Genomic DNA, 26,607 nt, shown 5'->3' on the forward strand with positions numbered 1-26,607 from the left:
TTGTAACAAAACCTCTTACAACAAACCAGATGCCAAGTCCATATATCAGTTAGATACCTCATATGGCTGATCATGCTCTAACATTAGACAGGCCTCTGAAAGTAAAGAGTTCAGGTTAGAATTGTAAAATTGCTTCATTCAAATGCTCTCAGCTTTTAGGAGGTGCTGTCAGGGGAGCCAAAGAAATTGTGAATCGCAACTCACGTGTGAAAGAATGGTTAAGATCCCTGTCACTGAGCAACCCAGAAATAGCTGTTTAACATCCATCCTTACCTTTTCACTGTATTCACAGAATTGGGAGTAGTTTTATGTTTTAGTCATTTAGCTAGGGAACATATGCTTTAATGTAATTAAGTAATCAAAATGCTTTTGTTAGCTTTCTGAAACTTTAATTCATCTTTAAATTTACTCCTCATAAACTCAGATTGCTTCATTGTCTTTGTGAAGTATTTGAAATGGCATTTTCATGGAATCACGTTGGATTCATGTGTGTAAACCTTGACGCCTATATAGAATTCTCTATCTGACTGTTCTGCCCATCCATAAGTTGCAGTGCAGTGTTGTTTGTTAGAGGCTTGGTTTACTGAATTGGAGTATACACACAAAGCAAAGAATGCCGCTTCTCCGAAGCTGGGGGTTGAATATACTCCTTGCCATAGTTCTCTTCCCTCTTAAAGTTGTTCTTTCATATTCAGTTTGCTCAATTTGATGTTTAAAGCCACAGTTACAGATACTGCATGGTAGCCTGTTTTTTAAAGCAATTTAATATGTTTATTAACTTCTTTGGCTTGACTCTTTTGGGGGAAAATGAAGGGTGGGAAAAATGGGCAAGAAAACGATAATTCTTAAAATTTTGGGGAAATTTTGGGGAAATTCTTAAAATTTTAATAATTTTAATAATTATTAAATTAAATAATTATAAAATTAAGAATTTTAATAATTCTTAAAATTTTGGGGAAACTGCTGAGCTGAAGTTTTATACAAATCTGACTTGAGTGTTTTTCTCTTCATTTGCTGTGCTTGTGTAAACAGTGTGACACCATCGCCACAACAGGTTCGGGTTTGTCCTCCCCGTATGCTACCTGAAGATGGAGCTAATCCTTCCTCCGCTCGTGGCATTTTGTCGCTTATCCAGTCTTCCACTCGTAGGGCTTGCCAGCAGATCCTGGATGTGCTGGATGAAAGCCGCAGGTGATCGGCCCTGTGATTCGCGCCAACTTTACCGCCTGTCTTTTGGCTCCTCATGAGTGGACTGTGGTGTCTTCCTTTTATGTTCGCGCCTTTGTCTCTTTCTCAGATGCAGCGGTTTAAAACAGCTTGCTTTGCTTTCTTTTAATTTGAAATTATTGTCCAAAATTCACATTTCACAGGTTCTGTTAGCTTCTCTTCAGTCAGGGAGGGAATTCAGTTAATAACTAATTATACACAGGAAGTATAATGGGTTTTTTCCCAAGACTTTGTTGACCTGTTTTTAAGTACCTGATTCCATTTTTGGATATGCTGAGGGGTACTTTTGGATTGAGTGTGTGATGTTGGACTGAACTGTACTCATTTTCTTCAGTAAGTCTTTTGATTCACTCATTTATGTTACTAATGTGGTTGGATTAGGAAGCAAATCTGAGAAGATGATATCAGTGTAGCTGCCAGGACGATTTTTTTCTTTCCTCTTAACTAGGGATTTCCACACCTGTACTGAAAATCCCAGGTGCTGTTGTCTTTTTAATGCTGATTTTTTTTCAGTATGGATAGTGTATCTAACTTTCGAACATCTCCAAGTAAAATCATTAGTAGTGTATACTTAGACTTTGTTCATTCAAATAAATTTTTTGCCATTATTTCAAATACTTTTTTCTCCTTGCTTCATTACTAGATGGTGTTTTAAAAAGATGGAATTTGGGAGCTTTTTTGGCATAGTATGAGGAAGGTACAGTCAGTTTCACTTCAACTCTAAACATTTTATGTAGTAACTCTGTGAGTCAGTGTTTGAATTTTCATGATCATTTTTTTAGACTGTTAATTTTGCATTTTGAAGAATTCCCAATAAATTCAGCTGGCCCTTCAGTAAACCTTTTTTGTTACTTTAGGAACTGATATGTCTTATGACTTGCTCTGAACAAACTTTTTATTAAGTGCTTTTGACCCTCACATAAGCCCCAGGTGTTTCATCTCCTGCTGCTCAACTAGTGTTTCTGACCCTTCCCAGGGCTCCCATACGTGTGGGTCCAAGGACTTAAAGCTGTACCAGAAAGAGCATAAAAGAGAAAACTCATGGCAGGGGGAAAATTATATATACATCTATGGACATATGTATTCATGTATAGGTGTGTATGCATGTGGGGTGTGTGTGTGTGTGAGTGTGTGTGTGTATATATATATATATATATATATATATATATATATATATATATATATATATCCCTCCCCAAAGGTATAGAGTCCCTCTTATCTCTTTGAAGCTTCAAGGACTATCTTAGGATATTTGGAGCCTGTAAGAAGCATCATGGTTCAGAAGAAAAAAATATGGATCAAGGGAGGGGGTCAGATTTAATCTTGATCCACCCCACTGAACAGCTATAGCTATATGATGGCCTTGGGCGAATTGCTTAGCTTCTCTGGGCCTCATTTTCTTCATCTATTTTTAAAAAAGAAGGGTAATACTAATATTAACCTAGTTTTCTGGATTCTTATGAGGAATCTTCCCCCCCTCCTGCTTTTATTTAAGATATAGGGATAATGGACTCAAATTCTTTATTTAGTGTCATGGGAGATCCTTAAAAAGATATTGAATATAAAGTACCTGGCACCTGACTAATATTTCCAAAGCCCTGTTTTCTCCTCCCTCCTTAACATAGATTTATTCTTCACCAGGTATCCTCTTTAACTTTTTAATTAAAATAGGTCCTTAGAAGAGACTGGATTATTAGGTCAAATTACATCATATCAAATGCTATTATAGTGAAAATATCTGAATGAGAAAGATGTTTATAAATCCTATATAGATTAAAAGCTAGATGACAAAGCCCCAGTATGTTAAAATTATTTGTCCCATCCCCCTACATATAGACAGTTCAGTGCAGTATATGGAAACATAGTTGGATTTTTTTACTCCTTAATGGAAAAATTTTGCCTCAAGCTCACAAGTACAAAAATCTTACTAATTATAAAATTTACTTTGTATTCTTTTATTTATAAAAAAACTATTTTGAGCTTTAAGTGATTTTTTTTTAATTGTAATAAATTGATAACAAAAATTCCCTTTTTTGGGAAGGAAGTATCTTATTCACTTAAATGAGATTTTTAAAATTCATAAAGTAGTTGTATTAATAATTCTTTGCTCCTGGATACACACCTTGGAGCCTGGAGGATTAGATTCTCATTAGTGTTATTGGATGCTTTCAATTTTGAAAGTTTTTTTTTCCCCGTTGCACTGAAATCTCTTATGATCAGATGTTCAGCAGGATTTAATCAGAGTTGTAAGTGCCAAATCAATTTTTATTTCTACTACGAGAACTGTCTAGCATGACTTACCAGATACAAGAAATAGGAATGTGAAATTTGGATAATGTTCTATTTGCATGACTATAAAATAATACTGCTTATAAAGTTTTAAGTGCTTTTATGTTCCTTGCTCTGTACATCATATTTTTTCCTTTCTGCTTTTTATTCCTGGCTGTTATGCTAATGCAATATCTTATCTTTGGTCTTAAGCCATCACATTAGGTATAGTTAAATTAAGTTAGAACTATTTGGCAGAATGAAAGAAAAAAACCTGTCTGCCTGTTTTATTATCATAAAATAATGCATTTTCACAGTTGTTTGGCATGAGAACTATTTTTAGTTTATACTTTGAGGGACACTGTGGAAAGGTTTATGTATTTTTGTTTTCTCATCTTGAGCACTTACATGATCTAAAACCAAGTTCATCTGAAAACAAAGTTAAATCCTAGGTATACATTAGAAAGGTTTATTTACAAAGGTTTATTTACATTCCAAGTGCTGTGCATTTGGAAAACTGAGGTGTCAAAAATTCACCAAAACACCTGGGACAAGCACCAGGTGTGTTCTTTGCATTTAAAATGCTGTTTAGTCCTTGCTGGTTATGAGATGCTCATGTCTTCTGACACCTGCTAGAGCTCTGTATCTCACTCGCCAATGCAAAATATTAACGTTTTAACGTATTAACGTTAGTCCCTATGAAAGAACATGATTTAAGTATTGACAGATGAGTCATGTTCAGCATGCTTAAGTTTTACTTTTAGAAGGAGCTTGAGGGACTTCCCTGGCGGTCCAGTGGTTAAGACTCCACGCTTCCACTGCAGGGGGCGAGGATTCGATCCCTGGTCAGGGAACTAAGATCCCGCATGCTGCGTGGCATGACCCAAAAAAGGGGGGGGTTGATTATTTCTTTAACAGATTATACTAGCTTTGAATGAACAGAATAAGAAACCAGTATGTAAATAATTTATATTTTTTGCAGGTATCCATATAAATATATTATTTGGAAGACCTAGAAATGCAAAGTTGCAGTTGAAACAGTGATTGTTATTTATCATTTTTAAATTTAAATTTTTAATTTTTAAAATATTCATATAATTCCTGATACATCCAAACTGTTTACTTACTGTAGAAGTTTTCCTTTTTTTTTAGCAAAGAAACATATTCTACTAAGTCAGACCATTTATTTACTCAAAAATGTCAGTATACAAGTTAATGCGGGAACTTGTAGAGCCTTGAGTCTCATTCCCTTTTGCCACTTTAATTACAAAACATATTTTCAAACTTAAAAAGATTTTTTAATGTATTAAGTCATAGTTAGAGTAGAAAGTGGTACTTGAAGTTTCTAACTTTGCCAAATACCTCTCTAATTTACTTTTATATTATATGTGTCAATTGCCAGTGTGAGAAGACAAAATGAAATACGTTGTGAAAGGTAACTGTGTTATTTTCTGGCTCTGCATCATAAAAGGGGAATCTCTGTGGTGGAATATGTTGAATATGCCAGCTCCTTTTGAGCAATGTATGATTTTTTTAGAAAAAGCTTTAGGTGACAAAGCGGTGGCTTCATTTTTAACCTTTCCTATGTTAATGTAGTGTAGGATTGTAGTTAAGTAAGTTTTCCTAATGTCACAGAATAAATTAATTAGTAGGATGGGATGAGTTGAAAACCTGTCTCAAGCATATGTAATTTTTCACTGTTCTTTAGCCAACAAAATAGAAGTCTAACATCTGACCCAAAAGTCTCTTATCCTGTAGGCTCTGGAGATTTTCTTTAAGCACCAGTAGTGCCTTTAGGAAACATACAAGCTAAACATTAAAATTTTCTTGTATAAACTGACCTGACATAAAATAGTGATTTGTATTGTAACCAAAATTCTACAGCTGTGCCAACTTGCAGAAAAAAAATAGTGCATTTGGTACTAAGTGTTTACTGTAAGAATTGTCTTGATACTTAAATTCAGACAAAACCTGATCTGTCTGTAGAGTAGGAGACATTCAAAATAGAATGTAATAATTCTTCAAATCCTTATATGGGTTCTATACCCCAGTCTCCTTTCTCTGGTTATAAATATTGCTGATTACTTTTTGGGGAATTGACCAGTGACCACATAGAGCTTCTGTTTTCTGATTTAAAAAATAAAATAAAATTTATTGGAAAGGTTACTGCTTACCTAGGTAGAGAACTAATTGTCCTCTAGAATCAAAGTATGTACTCGGTGAAAATCCAGTGCACCTTAATCTTCATTTTCAGCAGTCCTGTATGTCGCTTCTGGTTGTCTCAAGGTCAGACTCACATATTTGATTGCACTTCCTGTAATGTGCTGCAGTATGCCCCTCAGAGCATGTCCCTGATCTCCTTAGCTCCAGAGCTGAGGCTTACAGTTTTGCTCTTGAGAGCTGAGGGTTTGAATGAGACACAACTATATTAAGGTATCAGGCACTAAGCAAAATTAATGAGGTCGGAGGCAAGGAATTGTGAGAAATGGGAGTTTCTTGAAATTTTTGAGATAGAGCTTTGATATCAGATGAGCAACCATGATGATGCAGGTGCTACTAACCAGTTCTTGACATGCTTCTAAAGTTGCTGGTGATTTTTTTTTCCAACTAGAAGAGAGAAAGTATACATTTTGAACAGAGTTGTCCTCTGTCTTGAATTTCATAAATCAAAATATAAGCACCAAAAAAAGTATATGCTGGTGCTATTTTGTTATGAAAAACGTAGGTTCCCTTTGTTTTTTAACACATTGTAAGATACTAAACTTATGAAAATCATAAAGTGGAGGACAGTGAGACAAAGATACTTGAAGTGTTTGAAATATATTATATTGAAACATACAAACATATTTGACATTTATTTGTCTTATTTTTGTCTTATTTTTGCTTTTATCTTGTTACTCTCTGGTTCCTGATTCTGTCTTGTGCCTTCTCCCGCAAAAACCCGCCTTAGACCTGTGTTGCGTGGTGGGTCTGCTGCCGCCACCTCTAACCCTCATCATGACAACGCCAGGTAAACTTTGAGACTTTGTAATTACCAGGGTAGAGAGTTGACTGAACGTGTAGTTTGCAGGACGTAATGCATGTAGCAGCCACGCCTTTATATTATAGCTTGAATCTCTACAGCTTTTCTCTGAGTACATCCTGTTTTTCTCTGAGAACAGTGAGTCTAATCATTCATGACATTTGGCCAAAAGAGTATAAAGAAAAATAGTTATGATACATTATCATGGGAACATCAGAGACAGGGTATTTAAACATGGTTTTAATAGCTTATTGGCGGTCATACTAAAACACAGAAAAAAATAATCTTAAACCTTGTTTTATGTGCATCATTTTAATTGTTGCCTGAGGTTCTGTCCAGCATTTCCTTTTTAGTTGTTAATTGTCTGTAATGTCACTTCCAGTGTGTAGATAAATGTGTCTGTAAAGCATCATCTTAAATCAGCATTGGTAACCTGAGAAGTTAAATGTTTAGAAAGAGAATTTAGTTTTAAGAATTTTTGTCATCCGTTGATTAAGCTTTTCTCTCTTATTTTTGTCCCTTTCACACTTTCAGATATGCTTAGCCTGAGTAGTTATTTCTTCCTGTCATGCACAAGGACAGATAGAATGGCACATACGAATACTTTGAGGTTCTCAGGTGCCAAAATCTCATTTCCCAACTTCTTGGGTTAAAAAAAAAAAAAAAAAAAATTGGTTAGTATTTACAGATAGCATTTCTGTAATTTTTTCAGAGCCAGTTTTATTTATTTTAAGCAGAAATTGATTATCTGTAGCAGTAGATTTAAAACTGTCAGCAGGGGCTTCCCTGGTGGCGCAGTGGTTGAGTGTCCGCCTGCCGATGCAGGGGACATGGGTTCGTGCCCCGGTCCGGGAAGATCCCACATGCCGCGGAGCGGCTGGGCCCGTGAGCCTTGGCCGCTGAGCCTGTGCGTCCGGAGCCTGTGCTCCGCAATGGGAGAGGCCACAACAGTGAGAGGCCCACGTACCGCAAAAGAAAAAAACAGACAAAAAAAACTGGCAGCATTATTTCTATGATGAGAGGAAGCAAGCTGGCACGTTCATTTTTAGGCAAGAAAAGAGGGAAATACTGTTTTCTCATTAATACTGAATTTAGGTTAGAAAATTGAAAAGTGTGTCCTTAGGGGTCCCTTTCCACTCCGCTGACTTGTTTCTTTTTACAATATTAACTCAGTCCGTTTTAAGTTTTTCCTTGTGTATTTCTCGTAAGTTTGTGATCCTTTTATTTTTCTGTGAAAGTATTTTCAGGCAGTGATCTGACTTAGATTTCTTACAGAGTTTTTAGCTCTGATCAATACAGGTTTTAGTTTTAAGTCAAATTATACAAGTAAAGTCTTTTGTCATATCCTTAGCTTTCTTAGCAAATGAAGATTTCCTTTACAGATATTTAAAACCTTAGTTAGTTCAGGATCTAAATTGTGGGGAGTCCCTTTCAGTTATACTTCATTCTCTCTCTTCAGTCTGGGTCCCTTTACCTTTGAAGCAATTGCTTCTACTGTTTGTTGTTTTTTTCCCAATTATTTATCTCATGTATGACCTCACAAATAGAAGAGTTTTATTTTGAGGATAAAGTGTAGAGAAGAGGAATCTTCAACCCTTATGTTTTCCACTAATTGTTTAAGAATTCTGCTTAATGTTCAAAGGAATAATTAACTCAGATGTTTGTAAAGCCATAGTTCTTAGCACCTACTAACTTAGTAGCTAACTTCTCTATCTGATGCCGTTACTCTCGGTATTCCAGTATATTTGCTGTGTTCCCATGAAGGAAGGGGCAGATTAGGAGAAAGTAAGTTAATTTAGCCCTAAAAAGAACATTTAGAGATTGTTCTAGATTATCTAAAGTCAGTACATACCATCTATCATTGAAACTGCAACCTGTGTAATTAAAATCAGCGTTCAGAATGATGACACTGCAGGATTATACAATTAAAAATTGTTTTATGTTATTTATTAAAGTATTTTTGAATTATTTTCAGTGGCATTTGTAACAAAAGGATTTTCTGAATAGACTTGTCTTTAACGTGTCTGGAGGAAAAATATAATTCTCTTCATACACGTTTGTGTGGTAATATGCTTTTTGTAATAGGGACTTGCTTGAAATATTAAAAATATCAATATTACGCTCTATGTGCCAACTCTGTAGATTACATAGGAGTAACTTTTAAATTCAGTTTATTTATGATCCACTCATTTGGAAAAGTTAATGTGCCATTTTACTGAAATAACCATACAGGATTCAAATAGTAAGGATATAAATATACGAGGTGAATTATATGGTATGTGAATTGTATCTTAATTAAAATATATTTTAAAAGTGGAAATCTGGGCAAAGAGGAATAATAGCATTTGTGTGCATTTGTATCTCAGAAGTTTATTGTCATTCATTTAAAAATCGGTGCGCCTTTAGAAGTAACTGCATTTGAACAAGAAATACTTTTTAATGTTTCTCTAAGGTTTGTCTTAGTGGCTTTCCAGTATTATTTTATACACCGCTTCTTAATTATAGTATTTAAATTCTGGATCTGAATGTAGTGACAGGATGTATTCAGGTGATTTTATAATTGCTTCTATGGAGACACAGTAGAGAATAAGTAATTGGAAATAAGAAGTGAAGAGTGGAAATGGCAAGAGAAGAGGCACTGAGAAGAGTAGGAGAAATAAAACATGGTCAGAGTCTTCCTTTTTCAGCTGGAGTTTGTTTACTTTGTGTTCCCTGCCGTGAGTCTCAGCAGGGACTTCTGAGGAACCACATACAGACATCAGATGGTGGGAGAATTGTATTTCGTTACATGCTAGCACAGCAGCTCTCAGATCTTTTCAGCCAGGTATCCTTGTTAACACTGCCCATCCCTCTGAGTTGAAAGGTGTCTCTTTATTTATATCTTTAGTCAGGGTTTCTTCTCTTTCTCAAACTTTCAGGACACCTTCCTAGTATTCTAGGTAGTTGTTAAGCTAAGCTCTTTCCTTTCCTTTGTTAGTACCCGTTCAGATTGGTAAATATTTTAGTAATTTGTACTGTTAAATACCAGTCTTTTTAACAGTTCTCTGAGCATTACACAATATATTACGTGATTTGACTTGCCAGGTACTTTTAGTTCTATTCTAATATTAAATCATATTTTTATTTCTTATCTGCTAGGTATGGCATTTCACATATAGATACAACGATTGAAGGAACCTCAGATGACATGACTGTTGTAGATGCAGCTTCATTAAGACGACAGGTATTTAATGTACCAAATACCATATAATCCTAAATTATATTCATATAATATTTAAAGTGGTAGTTCCTAACATTTTATCATTTTCTGTCCAGTGGAACCCATGGATTAAAATATTTTATCAAACTATTTATTAAACCATAATTGACTTTCCCATTTTGATTAAAGACATATTAAACTACTATTTACATGTTTTGATCAGCATAAAGCAGTATTACCAAAATGGATTGACGTAATTCTAGCCAATAACAAAGAATCCTAACATTTTAAGCAAACCAGTGCATCCATAAATTGCTCTGAAGCTGAGATGACCCTTCACAGTTGGAGCAAGCGGCCTGGGCCTTTTAACCCCATCACAGACCAGTCGGTGGATTCATGCTGCCTTCATAAGGGAGCATGAACTTGGGCAAGACAGTTGTTCAGCCCAGAGCTATTCACAGTAGGGACCAAAGCCGAGGACAGTGCTGTCAACCAGTGACACTCCTAACAGGTAGAGAATTAGCCTTTTAGTCCTGAAGGGTGGCAGGTCACAGGGCCCACTATAGTAGGTTAATTATTGGGATCCTTTTAGTAACTCAGAGAAGGCATAAAACAGTTAAAGCAGGTTAAAGGTGAAAAACTGAAGCTGAGTGACAGAAGCTCATAAGAGAAGAGAATTTAAGTGAACTTAAGCTGTCGTGGGTAACATTTTTTCTATATATAGCTTTCTTTATTTTGCTCCAAATGAAACTCTTCATGTTTGTAATCATTCTTTTTACAAATTAAACTACTTTGTAAGAATCTGATTGCATCATGCATTAAAGCTTCTATTCATTTTTTGATGTTGTTTTTTACTTAGATAATCAAACTAAATAGACGTCTACAACTTCTGGAAGAGGAGAACAAAGAACGTGCTAAAAGAGAAATGGTCATGTATTCAATTACTGTAGCATTCTGGCTGCTTAATAGCTGGCTCTGGTTTCGCCGCTAGAGGTAACCTCAACTCTCAAAAATATTGTCTCAACAGCTGGAAATATAAAGAATTTGCAAACCTCTTTATTTCTGTCTTTGCATTGTATGCCGTTTTACAGTCCCCACCCTGAAAATGTATTTCTCCCAGAAAGGATGGGGGAAAGACTTGTATTTGCAGAAGTAAAGGTATGTCCTGTCACTCGACTGTATTTAGTTTTAACCAGTTCTGCCATAACACCTACTTAAAATTCTCCGTTTGCATGTTTTGTAAATAGGACCTAGTTTGTTTGTTGTTTTGTTTTGTTTTGTTTTTGCCTCATCAGTCTGCATAGCTAATTCTATGAATGGGAGAGAAAAAAGTGTACAGAAAATGGATTTAGAGAAGTGTCTGTAAAGGAAAAATAATACTTTATATTGTCCTGTTTCTCAAACACTGTTAGATTAAACAGTTTAGTTAATAGACATTTTTGCATCCACATTTCAACATTAACACTACTGAAGTCATGGTCTGGTGTCAGATTTAATAAACTCAAGTCACCTCATGTTTCAGGATCACCTTCAATAAAATAATTCCTAACATTTTCAGCAGTTTAAGATGAGGGCAAAATGTGCATTTTTATTTTTATTTTAGTTTTGCAGATGGTTTTCTATAAAGTACATTTTTACTAAGTCCTTGTGTGAATGATTTAAAAAACTACAGAATAAGGTACAAATGTAGTGTATTTAATAAACTGTCAACCAAAGCTATATTTGTGTATCAAAAGATTTTATTTCATCATATTGTGCTGTGAGCTATATTCCATATTATGTTTCTTTATATGCACCTAAGTTTTCCCGGCTCTGGAGCAAGGAAAGCAATTAATGACTTGGCAGGTAGTAAGAACCCACTTGCTTCCTTTCAGATCTTCGTCCTGGTAGTGGTAGGCGCTGGTTTTGATACAGCTGTTTTTGTAATTTGTAGTGTCTATAAAGTGGTTCAGCTAAAAATACCTTCAGTTGGGCTTCCTTGGTGGCACAGTGGTTGGGAGTCCGCCTGCCGATGCAGGGGACATGGGTTCGTGCCCCGGTCCGGGTAGATCCCACATGCCGCGGAGCGGCTAGGCCCGTGAGCCATGGCCGCTGAGCCTGCGCGTCCAGAGCCTGTGCTCCGCAACGGGAGAGGCCACAACAGTGAGAGGCCCGCGTACCGCAAAAAAAAAAAAAAAAACCTTCAGTTGTGTTGCTTTTTCCATTGTATTTAGCTGATATACTAAATCTGATGAGATTAAATGCATCAATGAAACCAAGTGCTGGGAACCTTTAGTTGCCAAACTTTTTTTTTCCTTTTTTTGTTTCAGAAATGGATAGAATTTTACTTAGGTGCAGTATTCTCCATACATCTTCAGTGTCTTTCTACCAAGGCAGTGAGTTTTGAGAAAGACAATTAGGGGAAATTCCTTAGATGTAGGTATATTGAACTGTTCTATTCTTGCTTCTCTCCTGTCCTTCCAAAAAAAAAAAAATACTTGGAGGAAGGATTCTTTTCTTTAATTCCTAGGGTTTATCCTGAGTTTGGTGACAATTTTTTTTACCCATGAAAGTCTTCTGACTTTCATAATATCCTAATGATGTCATTAATTATATTCTATCTTTATATGTATATCTCAAGGTAATTTCTGTGAATAATTGAAACTACAAAAATGATTTAAAAAACAATGGATAAGGGCTTCCGTGGTGGCTCAGTGGTTGAGAATCCACCTGCCAGTGCAGGGGACATGGGTACAAGACCTGGTCCGGGAAGATCCCACATGCTGTGGAGTTACTAAGCCCGTGTGCCACCACTACTGAGCCTGCGCTCTAGAGCCCGCGAGCCACAACTACTGAGCCCACAAGCCACAATTACTGATAACCGCCTGCCTAGAGCCCGTGCTCTGCAACAAGAGAAGCCACCGCAATGAGAAGCCCGCACACCGCAACGAGGAGGGGCCCCCACTCGCTGCAACTAGAGAAAGCCTGCATGCAGCAGCGAAGACCCAACGCAGCCAAAAATAAATAAATTAAATTAAATTAAAAAGAATAGTGGATAAAGTTAACACCTCTTTTGTTGGGCAGACATGAAAAGGATTGATTCCATAAAAGTCAAAAATGAACATGAGCAGGAATTCCAGGAGATAAGCACAAAAGCTATTTTTCTCCCTATTGACTTTTACCAAACACTGGAGACCTAGAACTTTCTCTCTTAATGGCTATACGGGGGTAGGAGATATAATTACATGTCTTCCTAGGCAGGCATTAGCTATAACAGGAGACTCCTGCATGAAACTCAAACCCCAGAAAACTACACCCTCAGTGAAAGGGTAAATGAGAAATCAACTTAGCAACCAAAAGGGGACAACAAAGAAACATGTCTTCACCTTGTCACAGATCTAAAAACAAAAGAGCTTGAGTCTCTCTAACTCCAAAACCAAGTCCAGCTATGCCAGCCTCCCTTCCCTAGAAGTCATTTTTCATCATTGTAAGAAAGTGGTTTGGGAGTTGAGAGGATCAGATTCACTCCTGGTCAGGATGGTCAAGAAATACTTCTTAGATATTTGAGCTGAACCTTGAAATAAATAAATATATGATTTCAACAAGCAGAGAATGAAGAAAAGATTCCAGATGCAGGGAACAGTGGAAGAAAAGGATACAGTCAGGGCCAGTAACAGTAATCAACCTACCATACTCACTAGTGCCATACAACTAAGTAGCAAGTACAAGTGTAGCCAAGTACATTGTGCCACTACTTTCGGAACTCTGTTTAATGGTTGGGCGTTTTTCACTTCTAGGAATACTTGTTGAAGCATTTGCTGGTTATTGACACTTTGAGGGATAATTTTATGAAAATATATTTGCAAGAGAGCTTTCCTTCTTTTCCTGCATGAATGTCTGTTATCCAGCTTCTTGATCATATTTGATACTGAAATTGAACTTCTTCTGGCCTCAAGTTTGGAAAAATGTAACTACCGTAACTTGTTCTTTTACTTACAATGTATTATCGTGTCAGTAAGTAGAGAGTCGTGTGTGCACAGCACTGACCTCAGTAGTAAGCGGTTATAGCAGATGCACCACAAGCCCTGCTCTTAAGGAATTGACAGATTAATGGAGGAGGAGGGAAATAAGGCTTATTAAAGAAGTAGAGGATTATAAAAATAATTTTATGAAGGAGAAGGAATTTGAGATATATGCCCAAGAACAGGGAGAGAGTGTTTCAGATGGTGGATGCAGTAAAAAAATAAAAGTATAAAGATTCCAACGTGAGATTGAACATGGGAATGGAAGTGAGAAATAAAAAACAATGAGCTTTGTAGATGACTAGGTGCATGTTGTATGTGGGGGGGGGGGGGTGTATAGACGTGCATTTGTAAGTTTAGGTACCGGGGTGGAGATGGCATGTCCCCAAGAGCCACCTCACCACAAGTGGCCCATCGGCTTTAGGCATTTAATCAAGGCTGCAGTTTCCACAAGACCAAAATTGCAAAGAACTAACTTGCCAGCTATTTCAGCTGATTGTGCTACTGCCAGCCATCCTTTCTTTTGCCCTCTGACATGAGAGGCTCACGTCTGTTCATGACCCTGTAGCAAACTGGGGTCATCTCTCACCCATTTCCAGGCTAATGAAGATTATATGCACTGTCATTGACTTGTTCAGTCAAATACAGTGAGCTGTCGTGTTTATTTTACTTGCGTTTTAATTTTGTGGCTCTTGGCAGTTTGACATTCATTTAATAAGTGTTGAGTCTTGGCTAAAAGCTGAGTACTAAAGATAGGATTAATTCATTCAACAAAATATTCGTAGTGGCCCTACTTTGTATCGGGCACGGTACTTGGTACTGACTCTCCCGGGAGTGAATAAAAGAAAAATATCCCTGTACCCATTCAGCTTATGGTCTTATGGGGGAGAGTGAAATTTAAGGAACAAGTACACATTAAAATGCTGTTGCCATTGTGATCAGTACTGTTAAGTCAGCAGTCCCCAACCTTTTTGGCACCAGGGACCGGTTTCGTGGAAGACGTTTTTTCCACGGGGTAGTGGGGGATTGTTCAGGTGGAAATGAGAGCGACGGGGAGCGGCGGATGCTGAAGCTCCGCTCGCGCGCCCACTGCCCTCCTTCTGTGCGGCCCGGGTCCTAACAGGCCGTGGACCGCTACCGGTCCACAGCCCGGGGGTTGGGGACCCCTGCTGTAAATGAAAGAACGCTAAAGGAGAGAGTAAAGGGAAGCCTGCCTTCCATTAGGCTGTTAGGGAAAGCCTCGGAAAAAGTGATACTTGTGCTGAAGTCTGAAAGATGAAGAGGATTTAGCCAGAGCTTAGACAGGTGGGAGTGAGAGGTGGGAGCTGGGCAGAGAAGAGGCCTTGCTGAGGACCTGAAGAAGGAAAGAGCTAATGAATAAATGGATGAGAAGGACATGGTCCCTGTTCTCTTAAATTGTGTTAAAGTGATGGATTTATAAACAAAAATATTTACGTTACATTGTGACAGGTATGATAATCGTGGTTTGGGTAAGTGCTAACTTAGTTTGTTGAAATCATGCACTCTGGGAAGGCTTTTTCAAATAGTAGATTTTTAAGCTAGACCTTAAGGATAAATAGGTATTTATAGGAGTATAGGAAGAAGGTCTTTATACAGTAAATGGGTTCAGAAAAAAATGCGTATAAGTTCTTGATGTTACTGATTGGGGGGAGGGGGACAGCTATAATATATGTATTGTAAATTATTTCTAAAATCTTAAGCCCAGTGAATATAAATAATTGAAAAAAAAGCAGGAATGATCATATTCAGAAAATTGTAGATTTTGAGTTTTGTCTATTTTATAACATTTTAATATGGTAAATATGCTGTTTCGTTATCCTGTCTTAAAGTGTGGCATATATATAAGCCAGATTTCGAAAGACTGATTTTTTTTCCCTAGATATTTATTGTTTTTTTAATTATTGCGAAAAATGCGAACATAGGAAAATTGAAGAGTGTAATGAATTGCCATATGCCTGTCACCTAAACGTAACATTTTTCAGTTGCTTCATTTTTTAACTGAAATGGCATTTTCCCCCAAACACATAAATATTCATTTCTGAAAAATAAGGACATTTTCCTACATAACCATAAAACCATCATCAGGCATAAAAAAACTAACAGTAAGCCCTTAATATTACCTAAACCAGTCCTTGTGCAGGTTCCCCCAGTTATCCCCAACAAGGTTCACGTAATCTATTTGGTTGAATCATGTCTGTCTCTTTGCTCTCTTAATCTAGAATAGTTCCCTCCACCCATCCAACCTTTTATTTTTCTTATACTACATTTTCTTGTTGAAAACAGGGGACCATTGACTGTTTACTGTCCCACCTTTTGAATTTGTCTGAATAATGTCCTCTTTCCCTGGATTTTCTGTAAGCTGAATTAGGTCTAAAAACTTGATTGTATTTAGATTACTGTTCACACTTGAATAACTCAGGGGTTACGGGCGCCAGCTTTCCACGCAGTCAGAAATCCACATGTAACTTTTGGTTGGGCCTCCATATGCTGGGTTTCTCTGTATCCAGGACTCTGCACCCACCGATTCAACCAACTGCAGATCGTGTAGTACTCTAGTGTTTATTTACTCTTGGAAGAAATCTGCATTATAAGTGGACCTGCACAGTTCAAACCTGTGTTGTTCAAGGGTCAACTGTATATATTTAACCTTTTTGAAGTATAAAGAAATGCAATAAAAAGGTCCCATACTTTGGCTTCCAGTATAACTTCTGTTCCTGCTTACCCTCCTCCTTCCCTCCCTTCCTTTCTCCACATATGAGAACATAGTTAGAAAATCCGAATAGTACAGAAAGACACAAAACAAATTGAAAGCTTCTCTCCACTTTTCCCCAAAGTCAACCACTGATGATATTTTTCTTTCCATATGAAAATGTGCATTTACCAACATGCTTCAGTGTGGAAGCTTGACTTGTTTTTTAAGTACATCAAAGGTGACTTTAAAAACAACCTTTGGATTAAACTGACTCATCCACAGCTTTCTAGATAATGTTCCATTATTGAATTTCTAAAAGCATGTCTTTTAAATGTCATTCTAAAATGGTTCAAACTAGTATTTCCATTTTTTTATTATTAAACTACACAATTCGGTTTCTTCGCTTAGAGACTCCTCCACACAGACAGCCAAGGAAGCCGATGAGTATCTGACTGAGCCCAAACAGGATCTCAAGAATGCCCACAAGCAGTAGACCTAAAAATACTGAGAAATGGATAATCCTATGCTTGTTTTCCATAGAATTGAAGTGTAAGCTGTATGTTCTCCAGTTACTGGCTGTTGTGTTGTTGTTGGAGGGATTATTGAAATCCGTAGGAGAAACACAAGAGTCGTCAAAGAACCACTGCAGATTGAAGGATTCTGGATGAATGGCACTGGACAAAATGAAAGAAATGATAAAGATAAGATATTCAGGAATACCACTGACCGTCTAAAGAATGCAGCATTGTGCCTAGAAAAGGACATGTATGGTAAAACAGAAAGTGCTTTTGAAACATCGTGCCCAGAAACTATAGCTAAGGTGAGGGTTTCTGAGCATGTGCCGTTGTACTCTTAACAGTTGTAAAACGTTGACATCGTATATCCCATCACTCAACAAGCATCTACAGAGGATCTACTCTTAGGTTGAACTGTATGAAATTTTCTATGTCAGAAAGGGTTGAATATTAAGTTTCCTGTGGTCGCACCTATTCATGCAGGCACTCTTCTACTGGCTAAAGAAACTAAAACAAGCTCCCCCGTTCAAGGAGCTCAGTTCTTAGTGCAAAACTGGTGTGTTGCGTCTGTTCTTAAACCCGATGTACAATGTTTACTCACAAAAGGCATTTCAAATATGTCTGGTTAAAACCTTGTTGTAACAAGGTATGGAGAATGAGAAACTTTTAGCCCTAACACATCTGTCCTGACATGATTTATCTTTGGTTTTCTACAGTAGGACTAAGTGTTCTTAGAGAGTTTGCATTTCTGCATACCAGCAACTGATGTGCAGCCTGGGAGGAACAACAGCATGTCAGCACGTGGAATATGAGTATGCTCAGTGCAGTTTGCAGCGAGCGTAGGGTCACTCTTCTGTAATTGTTTACTCTCCGTAACTGTCTGTCTCCCCAACTAGAGTGGGAATACCTTGATGCTGTGACCTCCAGCTTGGCCTGGCGCCTGGTACATGGTGAGTAGCCATGCGCTGAGGACTGAATGTGTATAGCATGTGTGGTTGAAATCTCTAATTTTCTACTCCAGCTCTACTAGTAAAGGGAATTTCTTTGGATTTTGATCCACAACAGCTGTGGTAGGCAAATTTTGAGAGATTTTTCTTTTTTAATGCAGCGAGATAAGGAAAAAGGGAAAAAAAAATTTTCATGTAACTACAAAAGTGAATTCTAGTTATTTTCCATACTGAACAATATATAGGTAACGAATGAATTAGGTTGTTCTTTTCTTCCAGTTTTACAAATTGTGCCTAGATTCAGGCCCAGAACCATCTTACAAGACTGAAATGAGCCATTTCCATGTAACTCTTCAGCATTATTTGTTACTCTGTGAGTTAAACTTTTGATTCATTGTCATGCTGACTGTGTTTCTATTATGTTTGCATGATTCCATTGGCTGCTGCTTTGTTTCTTTCTTAAGGCTTATAGGTAAGCCTCTAGATTTTTTTTTTACTTATTGTGTTTTTATTCAGTTTATCAAATTATAAAGGTAATATATGCTTAGGGCTTACAATTTTTTAAAATATTTATTTATTTATTTTGGCTGCGCCAGGTCTTAGCTGCGGTGCACAGGATCTTCCTTGTGGCACGCGGGATCTTTAGTTGCGGCATGCAGACTTCTTAGTTGGGACATGCATGAGGGATCTAGTTCCCCGACCAGGGATCAAACCCGGGCCCCCAGCCTTGGGAGCACAGAATCTTACCCACCGGACCACCAGGGAAGTCCCAGGGTCTACAGATTAAATTAGATCAGAAGTGGAGAAAGTCAGTGCTCCCTTCCTTCCCCCAGGGCATCCTCCATTACCATTCTCCAAAGATGAAAGTTAAGTTTTTGGTGTATATTTCCAGAACTTTTTAATATACATGCACATATGCAGCTGTAGATTTTTAAAGGACAAGGATAATCCATCTAACTCAACTACTCCTTTTAGACGAGACCATACCCAAAGCACTCTGAATGCAGTGATTCCTCCATTTCTCTGCGATTGGGCCAATTGCGATTAATGTGCTAAATACCTAAGAATCTGTCCCACGCCAGATAACATGGCACTGGGTCAGCACCACACTATCCTAACCTAACTAGCTGCAGCTGTGTAAGACGGCAAAAGGTTACTCACGTTAAGTTTTCAAATGTCAATTCACAACTGGAAGTTCTGTTGCCTTGAGAGTTACAAATGAGAGGGCCCTCCGCGAGAGCCTGGATGGACACCGTCAGGCAGTATGCAGCTCCAGTGACTGTGATCACGTTCAGAAGTGATGAAAGAAACATCTGAAAAATAAAGTAGGCACATTTGCACATGTTGTTACATGTTGCCTGTCTGTTTCTAGTTTCAGCAGCACATGCAGTCTTTATCATCAGCTGCTGCCATTCTGCTGACACCTTACAGTCCTAGATCTTAAGATCACAGTTTGATTAGGTGTGACTTACACAAGAAGGCAGAGGGCAGAGTGCCTGCCATTTCATTAGACTTGCTAAAAGATCATTGGTCTTGCCACTGTTTCTGAAAAACCTGAACTTTTATGCTCTACGTGAACCTTGTCCATTTCAACGGACCACTACAGTGTGTCAGGAACAAAGATAGACTGTAAATAACTAGCAAAGTAACTATAATCCTATATGAATACCAAATGTCAGGAAAAGGTAATTTAAAAAATAAATAAACCAAACTCATGGCTATAAATATGTACCCTTTTAAACAGTGGCTCTCATCCCTGGGAGCACATGAGAATCACACAAGGTGCTTTTGAAAGATACTAATGCAGAATCTCAGGGGGACCACCAGGCATTGGTATTTTTAAGATTTTTCCGCAGGTGATTCTAATGTTCCCATCAGGCTGAGAACCATTGCTTTAAAACCTCAAGCTCAGTCAGGAATATTTACTGTGATTTCTTATTTATTGATCTACCTGCTTCCTTAAAGAATTATGAGAGCCCTCAGTGTTACTTCGTAACAATGTTCATGGCATAAAAAGTATGATGACTGGGAATTTTGGAGTCTGATGGATTTGGATACAAACCTACCTAATAACTGTGCTACACTGGCAGGTTATATGCTTTCTCTGAGGATCAATTTCTCAGTAAAACAGATCATAAAACGTATGGGTTTTCAGAAAAATAAGATAGCGTATTTGAAAATGTTCTGAGTATAGTGAGAGAAGGTTAATAAATATGAATTTCCTTTACTTTTAACATAGTTACAATTTTATACATGCCAAATGTTTGAAAAAATAAGTGTTGTCTCCTTTAACTTAACTGGATAAGGACAATTAACAGTCTGCTCCTAGTAAACCAGTCTTTCACATGCATAAGAGAACTGAGGATACTTTTTCCCTAAGTATTTTATACACACCACAAAAGTAACAAGTATTTGAGTATTATGAAATTGATTACAGCCCTGAGTGCAGACATAAATCTCCTTTCTTTGAAAACTTTTAGACTGAAACCGAAGATTGAGGAGAGGTCTGAAAGCTCGCTCCAAAACCAAATTTTTATGGGAAAACAAAAAGATAAACTTCACACTTTCAGCATTATCATATAAATTATTCTAAATAACGTGTTTCTAGGACCAGCCCTGCCACTGGAGCCACACGGTGATTCAGGAGATGCTGACGCCTCGGCGGCTTTGCTGAGATGCCGGTAACTGCTTATGCACCAGACCAGCTGTGCTGTGCTCACCCCGGTTTTGTTATTGCAGCATGCTCTTTTCCTCGCCGCTAAGGACATCGTTGTTGCTGGAATGACCTGGAAATTACATCAACAGGAACAAAGAATACTATTACTTCTCATCAGTTGATAAAGCAATAATCTTCACTTTCTACTTGCCAGCAGTTGTGGGAAGCCAAGAGGCTTAAGAGAATAAAAAGGAGATGTGACAATGTCCTTGATCTTGTGACCCTTAACGATCCCCATTTGGACCATAAAGATTGAAAAGGGGGAAAGGATGGGGGATTTCAGTATAGCAATTTAAAACTTCCATCTACATTTTTACTTTGAGTCATTAGAGAGACTTGGATTTTAAATAAAGTTATTTATTCATTATTTTGGAGGAATGTTTCTGAAGGAATGGCTGCATCATCCAAAATTCACGTTTTTTTTTTTTTTTTTACTATAATCTGCAACCACTTACCCAATTTCCCCAAAATAGTGTGAATTAATCTGGCAAGGATTCAGAAAGGAACTCGATGGTTTTGTCTGCCTGGTAGTTGGGAGCTAAGAATTCTGTCACTACCCTTCTCCCACTTCCCTAACTTTCCTCTCACTCTCAGGGTCACCACCAGCTCAGTAGTTCCCCAAACTTATTATTTGAGAATTACTTTTAGTTCTGCATTCTCCTTTCTACTCCTGTATCCATGGTATGGAATGATCTCACTTCACACTGATGTTTAGAAATCTTGTATTACATTCTGTGTCAAGGGAACACACATTGCTGGGGAAAGCTGTAAGAAATGATGCCATGTTCACAGGCCTTAGGTTAAAATTTCTACTAATAACTAGTCAGCAGCTATAACTAGAAATTCTTCATGAAAGAAGTTTTGTATCATTGAAGGGTTGAATGTCGATTACTTCCTTACACTTAAGATATTTTAGCCATAAGTTTTTTGCCGTCTCAGCACAGCTGCCCTTGAGTAGTTCTCTCTCTCTCCTTCCACTCTTGTTTTCTAACATTTTACTGAGTTCTAACAACATACCAGGCACTGTTATAGGTGCTATACGTGTTTTAGTTCATTCACAGCCTCGTAAAAATCCTATGAGGTAGGGCTTCCCTGGTGGCGCAGTGGTTGAGAGTCTGCCTGCCAATGCAGAGGACACGGGTTCGTGCCCCGATCCGGGAAGATCCCACGTGCCGCCTAGCGGCTGGGCCCGTGAGCCATGGCCGCTGAACCTGAGCGTCCGGAGCCTGTGCTCCGCAACGGGAGGGGCCCCAGCAGTGAGAGGCCCGCGTACCACAAAAAAAAATCCTATGAGGTAGGTGCCAATTATCCCCATTTTACTGGGTCGGAAAACTGAGGCACAGGAAGCTTGAGTAACTTGCCTAAGAAAGTGGAAGAGTTGGGAGTCACAGTTGCGCATTAGGGTTCCAGAGCCCAGACTCAACCACTATTCCAGTCACACTGGCCGATTCTAGCAATTCTCTGTTCCTCCTTAGAGCTTGCACCTTCTCATCTTCCCCACCACCATCACCCCCTCACTCATCTCATTGTCCTCCTCCTAATTGCTCCTTCCCCAATCCATTTTTCCAAGACCATGTCCACCTTTGTCCTTTCAGAGCAGGTCTCGGATTGAACAGCCTTACAAGGCAGCTTTCCTGACAGACTTCACCCCACTCTGACCATGTGCTGACTCCGTGTCACGTATGGAAAACACTGTATTGTTATCAAGCTTTGCTTGCATACTGCCTTGACCACCAACACTCTTATAATTCAAAGGGCACGTGTATGTATGGCAGCCTAGCCATTCAAGGCATAGCTGAGAGCCCAGAAGAAAAGGGAAAAGAAATGTATGTACCCAAATAGGTGTCAGTGTTCATGGGCTAAATTTCTTTTGTTGTACTTAGAAGTGATACTGCCTTCTGAGCTTAAGGAACAAATCATTTAGAACAGGAACTGGCAAACTGGCCCACTGCCTCTTTTTTATAAACTTTTATGAAAACAGACATGCCCATTCGCTTACTTATTATCCATGCTGCTTTGGCGCACCAGCAGTAGAGTTGAATTATTGTGAGAGAGACTGGCTCACAGAGGCTAAAATATTCACTACCTGGCTTTTCGCAGAAAAAAACGTGTTAACCCCTGATTTAGAAATTTAATCTGTTAAAAGAAAGAGCAACATTAAATTATAATTGAAATGGATAAATCATTCCATTTTCCTTATTGATGTAAATTAAACTCTGCTAACTTTCTTGAAGGTTAATTTATTTCAGAGATGCTGAAAGAGATACTTTCATAGTTCGCTTCTCTTGCAAAGGAATTTTATAAAGTAATAATAGCTTATCATGTATGAATCCTCACCTGGTTGACTTCATGGCATGTTGACACATCTTTGTTACATCATTATGGGTAACTTGATAACTCTGTATTTCAAGCATTTTGCTTATTCAGAGCTTTGGAAATTAGAGGGGCTCTTTATAGGATGAACATTAAAATGTGAAAGTGTGTGTGTGTGTATGTGACTGAATTATAAGTCTTCCAGATAATCTCCTGCACAAGTAAGTAATCTTGAGAATAATCTTTCTCTTCAATTCCTAAGCACATTTGAATGCATGAGTTTTTGTGAAACTTTTTCTTGATAATCGTTTGTTTTTATAAAGAAAAGAAGTAGCACTGTTTATTTTTCCTTACAGAAATCCATATTTTCATCCAGTTTTAGAAATAAGGCATATGATTTCATCAGTGAAGTACAGAAGAGCTTTAGACCATTACAACTCTAATAGAATTCAAACTTTCAGGGTTCCTCTAAGTACTTGAACATGAAAGTAACAAAACAGTGGCTCATTATATAAAATCTATTTTGAAAATTTTTGTTAGACATAATATTTTCTAATGTAACGTTCAACAATTTCTTCTCTGTTAAGGTTTTAATAATTGGTGAATTATTACACAATAAGTGAACTCAGTAAATAGGCATGATTAAGATTAGGCTTACAATTAATCTATAAAATAAAATGGTCTTTATTTTTTAGAGGAAACATTTCAAGGAAACGTTTCAAGTCGTTTTTTCAGGACTTGGAAAAAGAATGTGTATGGGTTTTTCCATTTAGCAGATAATAGGTGAAGGTAATTACGTAACATTTTTACTCTTAGTTATGGTTTCAAAGATGACAAGGTTCACCTCTGTTTTGGGTAAATCATAAAACCATAAAATGACTGTATTTTATGGAGTAATCGATAATGAATTCCATAGTTTTTATTATTGACTACTTCCTGCAAAATTCCCTGTTTTTGAAACAATACTAATTTAAAATGCTACAGATTAGAAAGATTTCAAGAACTATGACAAAAGTGCTTATCACGACAGTGATTTCTTCATTAACTTTTCTGTGTATTTACAAGTATATTGAGAGTTCAATGTTTTGAACTAAGTCAGTATTTTGATAGATGTAAAGGACACAATTCCCTTTGAAAAAAGATATTCTTCCACATTCTATATATAGCCAAGGATCAAGAAAATAACCTTTCTATCACCCACTTATTTGCTTGTGAGCCTAGTCTAGAGTTAGAGGCTCTAGCTATAAAATGTCTATTGAACTTTTCAAAGGGTTGTGTGATACTTTGAAGATATTCCACAATACCGAGTAATAGTAAGAGCCTGGCGTGATACCAGCACATTGTTAATATTTATTGAGGTGATAAAGCAAACTTAATCCTGGAACAAGAAAAGTCCAGGGCTTCCCTGGTGGCGCAGTGGTTGAGAGTCCGCCTGCTGATGCAGGGGACACGGGTTCATGCCCCGGGCCGGAGCCTGTGCTCCGCAACAGGAGAGACCACAACAGTGAGAGGCCTGCGTACTGCAAAAAAAAAGTCCAGGGCTTCCCTGGTGGCGCGGTGGTTGGGAGTCCGCCTGCCGATGCAGGGGACACGGGTTCGTGCCCCGGTCCGGGAGGATCCCACATGCCGCGGAGCGGCTGGGCCCGTGAGCCATGGCCGCTGAGCCTGTGCGTCCGGAGCCTGTGCTCCGCGGCGGGAGGGGCCGCAACGGTGAGAGGCCCACATACCGCAAAAAAAAAAAAAAAAAAAAGTCCAGATTCTCTGAAACGATTTCATATTTATATAATTTTTCTATGCTTCAGTTTCCTGGTCACTTAAGTTTATGGGTTAAGTTATAGATCTTGTCTTTCCCCTTTGTCAGCCTGAGACAGGTGATGAGGATTATGTTGCTAATACTGGTGGAAAACAGAGCTTTGGAGTCAGATAAATCTGGAATTGGGTTTCACACCTACTATGTGACCTTGTTAACATTCTTAACCTTCTGTTTGCTGGTCTGTTAAAATACAAATGTTAATAACTACTCAGCCAAGTTATTATAGCATTTAAATAAGATAGTGTAATGTATGAACCCAGTGGTTAGCACTTAACAGTGGTCTCTCTTTCATATATAATGACCTACAAGTGTTTTCATGTTAAGTCTGGAGATAAGACTAGAATAAGACTAGAAGCAATAACTGATCGTCATTGTAACACACATACACACACACACATACATCCAAGCAAAGGCGCATTTCTCTGGCATTAACGAGACCACAAGTGGGTGTTATTAGCACCCAAGTGGTATCACAAAAACAAGGCTCTTGAATGCTGAATTTTCAAACTTCAATTACATCCCCATTTGACTGATACGGAAACAAAATCACAGGATAAATGATTTGCTAACAGTAGTATATTGGAGAATATACAACCAGAATATCTCAATATCCTGTCATGTCTGAAAACAGGATTTATTGCTCTACACCATGGGTACCACCCAGGCCTACTGAGTCAGAGTTCCCAGAAGGTCTGTGAATCTGCACGTATTACAGGTGCCTCGGGTGGCTTATGACCAGGTACCTTGGGGAGTTCTATCTTACACTGCTCTGCTACGGACTTCAACAAAGATAGCCCTGTTAAAAATGATCGAACATTAAACAAGCACCATGATGTACGGGTTGTAAAAGATCTGAATCAAAACATCCCTGAGGTCAGAAAGCCAGGGTTTCAAGTCCCCAACCTCTCGGGCCAGCTCCCCTCGGTGCAGGCCATGCCATGTTCATGCCTCACCGTCATCGTCCAGGAGACTCATCGGGCGTGGAATGTTCTTGCCCTTCCTCTTGAGCACTTCTCGCTTTTGCCGTATTCCCTGTGAATACTCAGAGCTGGTTTTGGCAAAGGAAAGCTGAGGGAATAAATTCAAAAAGTCCCGAACACTAACTATGAAGCTTGGAAGAGCAGCCTTATATGCGAAGAAGTATGATACGTAATTACCCAACCAATTTTTTTTTTTTTTTTTTTTTTTTGCGGTACGCAGGCCTCTCACTGCTGTGGCATCTCTCGTTGTGGAGCACAGGCTCCGGACGCGCAAGCTCAGCAGCTATGGCTCACGGGCCCAGCCGCTCCGCGGCATGTGGGATCTTCCTGGACCGGGGCACGAACCCATGTCCCCTGCATCGGCAGGCGAACTCTCAACCACTGCGCTACCAGGGAAGCCCAATTTTTATCAATATCTTATTTTTTGCCCAAGCTCCCTAGCCTGTACCACAGTTCATTTAAATTGTTGTTCTTCACTGATGCCAATATAAATTAATACCGTACTCACTGATCCTCACTATATCCTAAGCCAAGACATAGCTCACGGCAAGGCTGCAAGATGGTCTTTAGACCGTGTTCAGTAAAATAGCTCCAAATCAAGTCAAATAAATTTCACTCACCATCAGACCTGCTCCAATAATCCCAGGGAACAACCATTCAAAGCAAGAGATGGGGTTTTTAAAAGTTTGGCCTTCCTCCACTAAGTTGACAATTAGAGGTATTGCATTGAGAGTTACTCCAAACAGAAGTAGAACCAGCAGGCTGAATCCATTGCAGGCTGTCCATCCTTCACAGCAGGTCATGGTCACCCCCTGGTTCGAGGAGAAACCCTGTCAGGGTGGCTGTTTTTGTGGCACTGTCTTGCCTTTTATCCTGAGCTTTCTAGTTAAAGC

The 26,607-nt window shown here is 38.4% G+C and overlaps 2 protein-coding genes across 15 annotated transcripts in view; one reads left to right on the forward strand and one right to left on the reverse strand.

Annotated features, from left to right (window-relative positions):
• MFF (mitochondrial fission factor) overlaps positions 1–21,283 on the forward strand; it is a 44,631-nt gene extending 23,348 nt beyond the window's left edge. For 2 of the 14 annotated variants that reach the window (XM_079925440.1, XM_079925446.1), the window contains 5 exons: positions 1,033–1,191; positions 4,898–4,930; positions 6,446–6,505; positions 9,656–9,740; positions 10,576–11,503. In XM_079925440.1, coding sequence (XP_079781566.1) covers positions 1,033–1,191; positions 4,898–4,930; positions 6,446–6,505; positions 9,656–9,740; positions 10,576–10,707 — 469 coding nt within the window. In that variant the 3' untranslated portion in view covers positions 10,708–11,503. Of the gene's footprint in view, positions 1–1,032; positions 1,192–4,897; positions 4,931–6,445; positions 6,506–9,655; positions 9,741–10,575; positions 11,505–16,838; positions 16,940–17,841; positions 17,896–20,500 lie in introns of those variants that run through there. The other 12 variants (XM_079925451.1, XM_079925452.1, XR_013828926.1 and 9 more) reach the window with 11 other exon arrangements.
• On the reverse strand, positions 16,813–26,517 carry TM4SF20 (transmembrane 4 L six family member 20; the record flags this gene model as incomplete). Its single annotated transcript, XM_079925453.1, has 4 exons — positions 16,813–17,104; positions 19,054–19,205; positions 20,613–20,678; positions 26,335–26,517. 4 exons carry the CDS (start codon positions 26,515–26,517, stop codon positions 16,813–16,815), a joined length of 693 nt encoding a protein of 230 aa, XP_079781579.1.
• Positions 26,518–26,607: the final 90 nt, after the last annotated feature.

This window comes from Stenella coeruleoalba (genome assembly GCF_951394435.1).
Source record: "Stenella coeruleoalba genome assembly, chromosome: 6".
In the NCBI taxonomy this organism is placed as follows: Eukaryota; Metazoa; Chordata; class Mammalia; order Artiodactyla; family Delphinidae; genus Stenella; species Stenella coeruleoalba.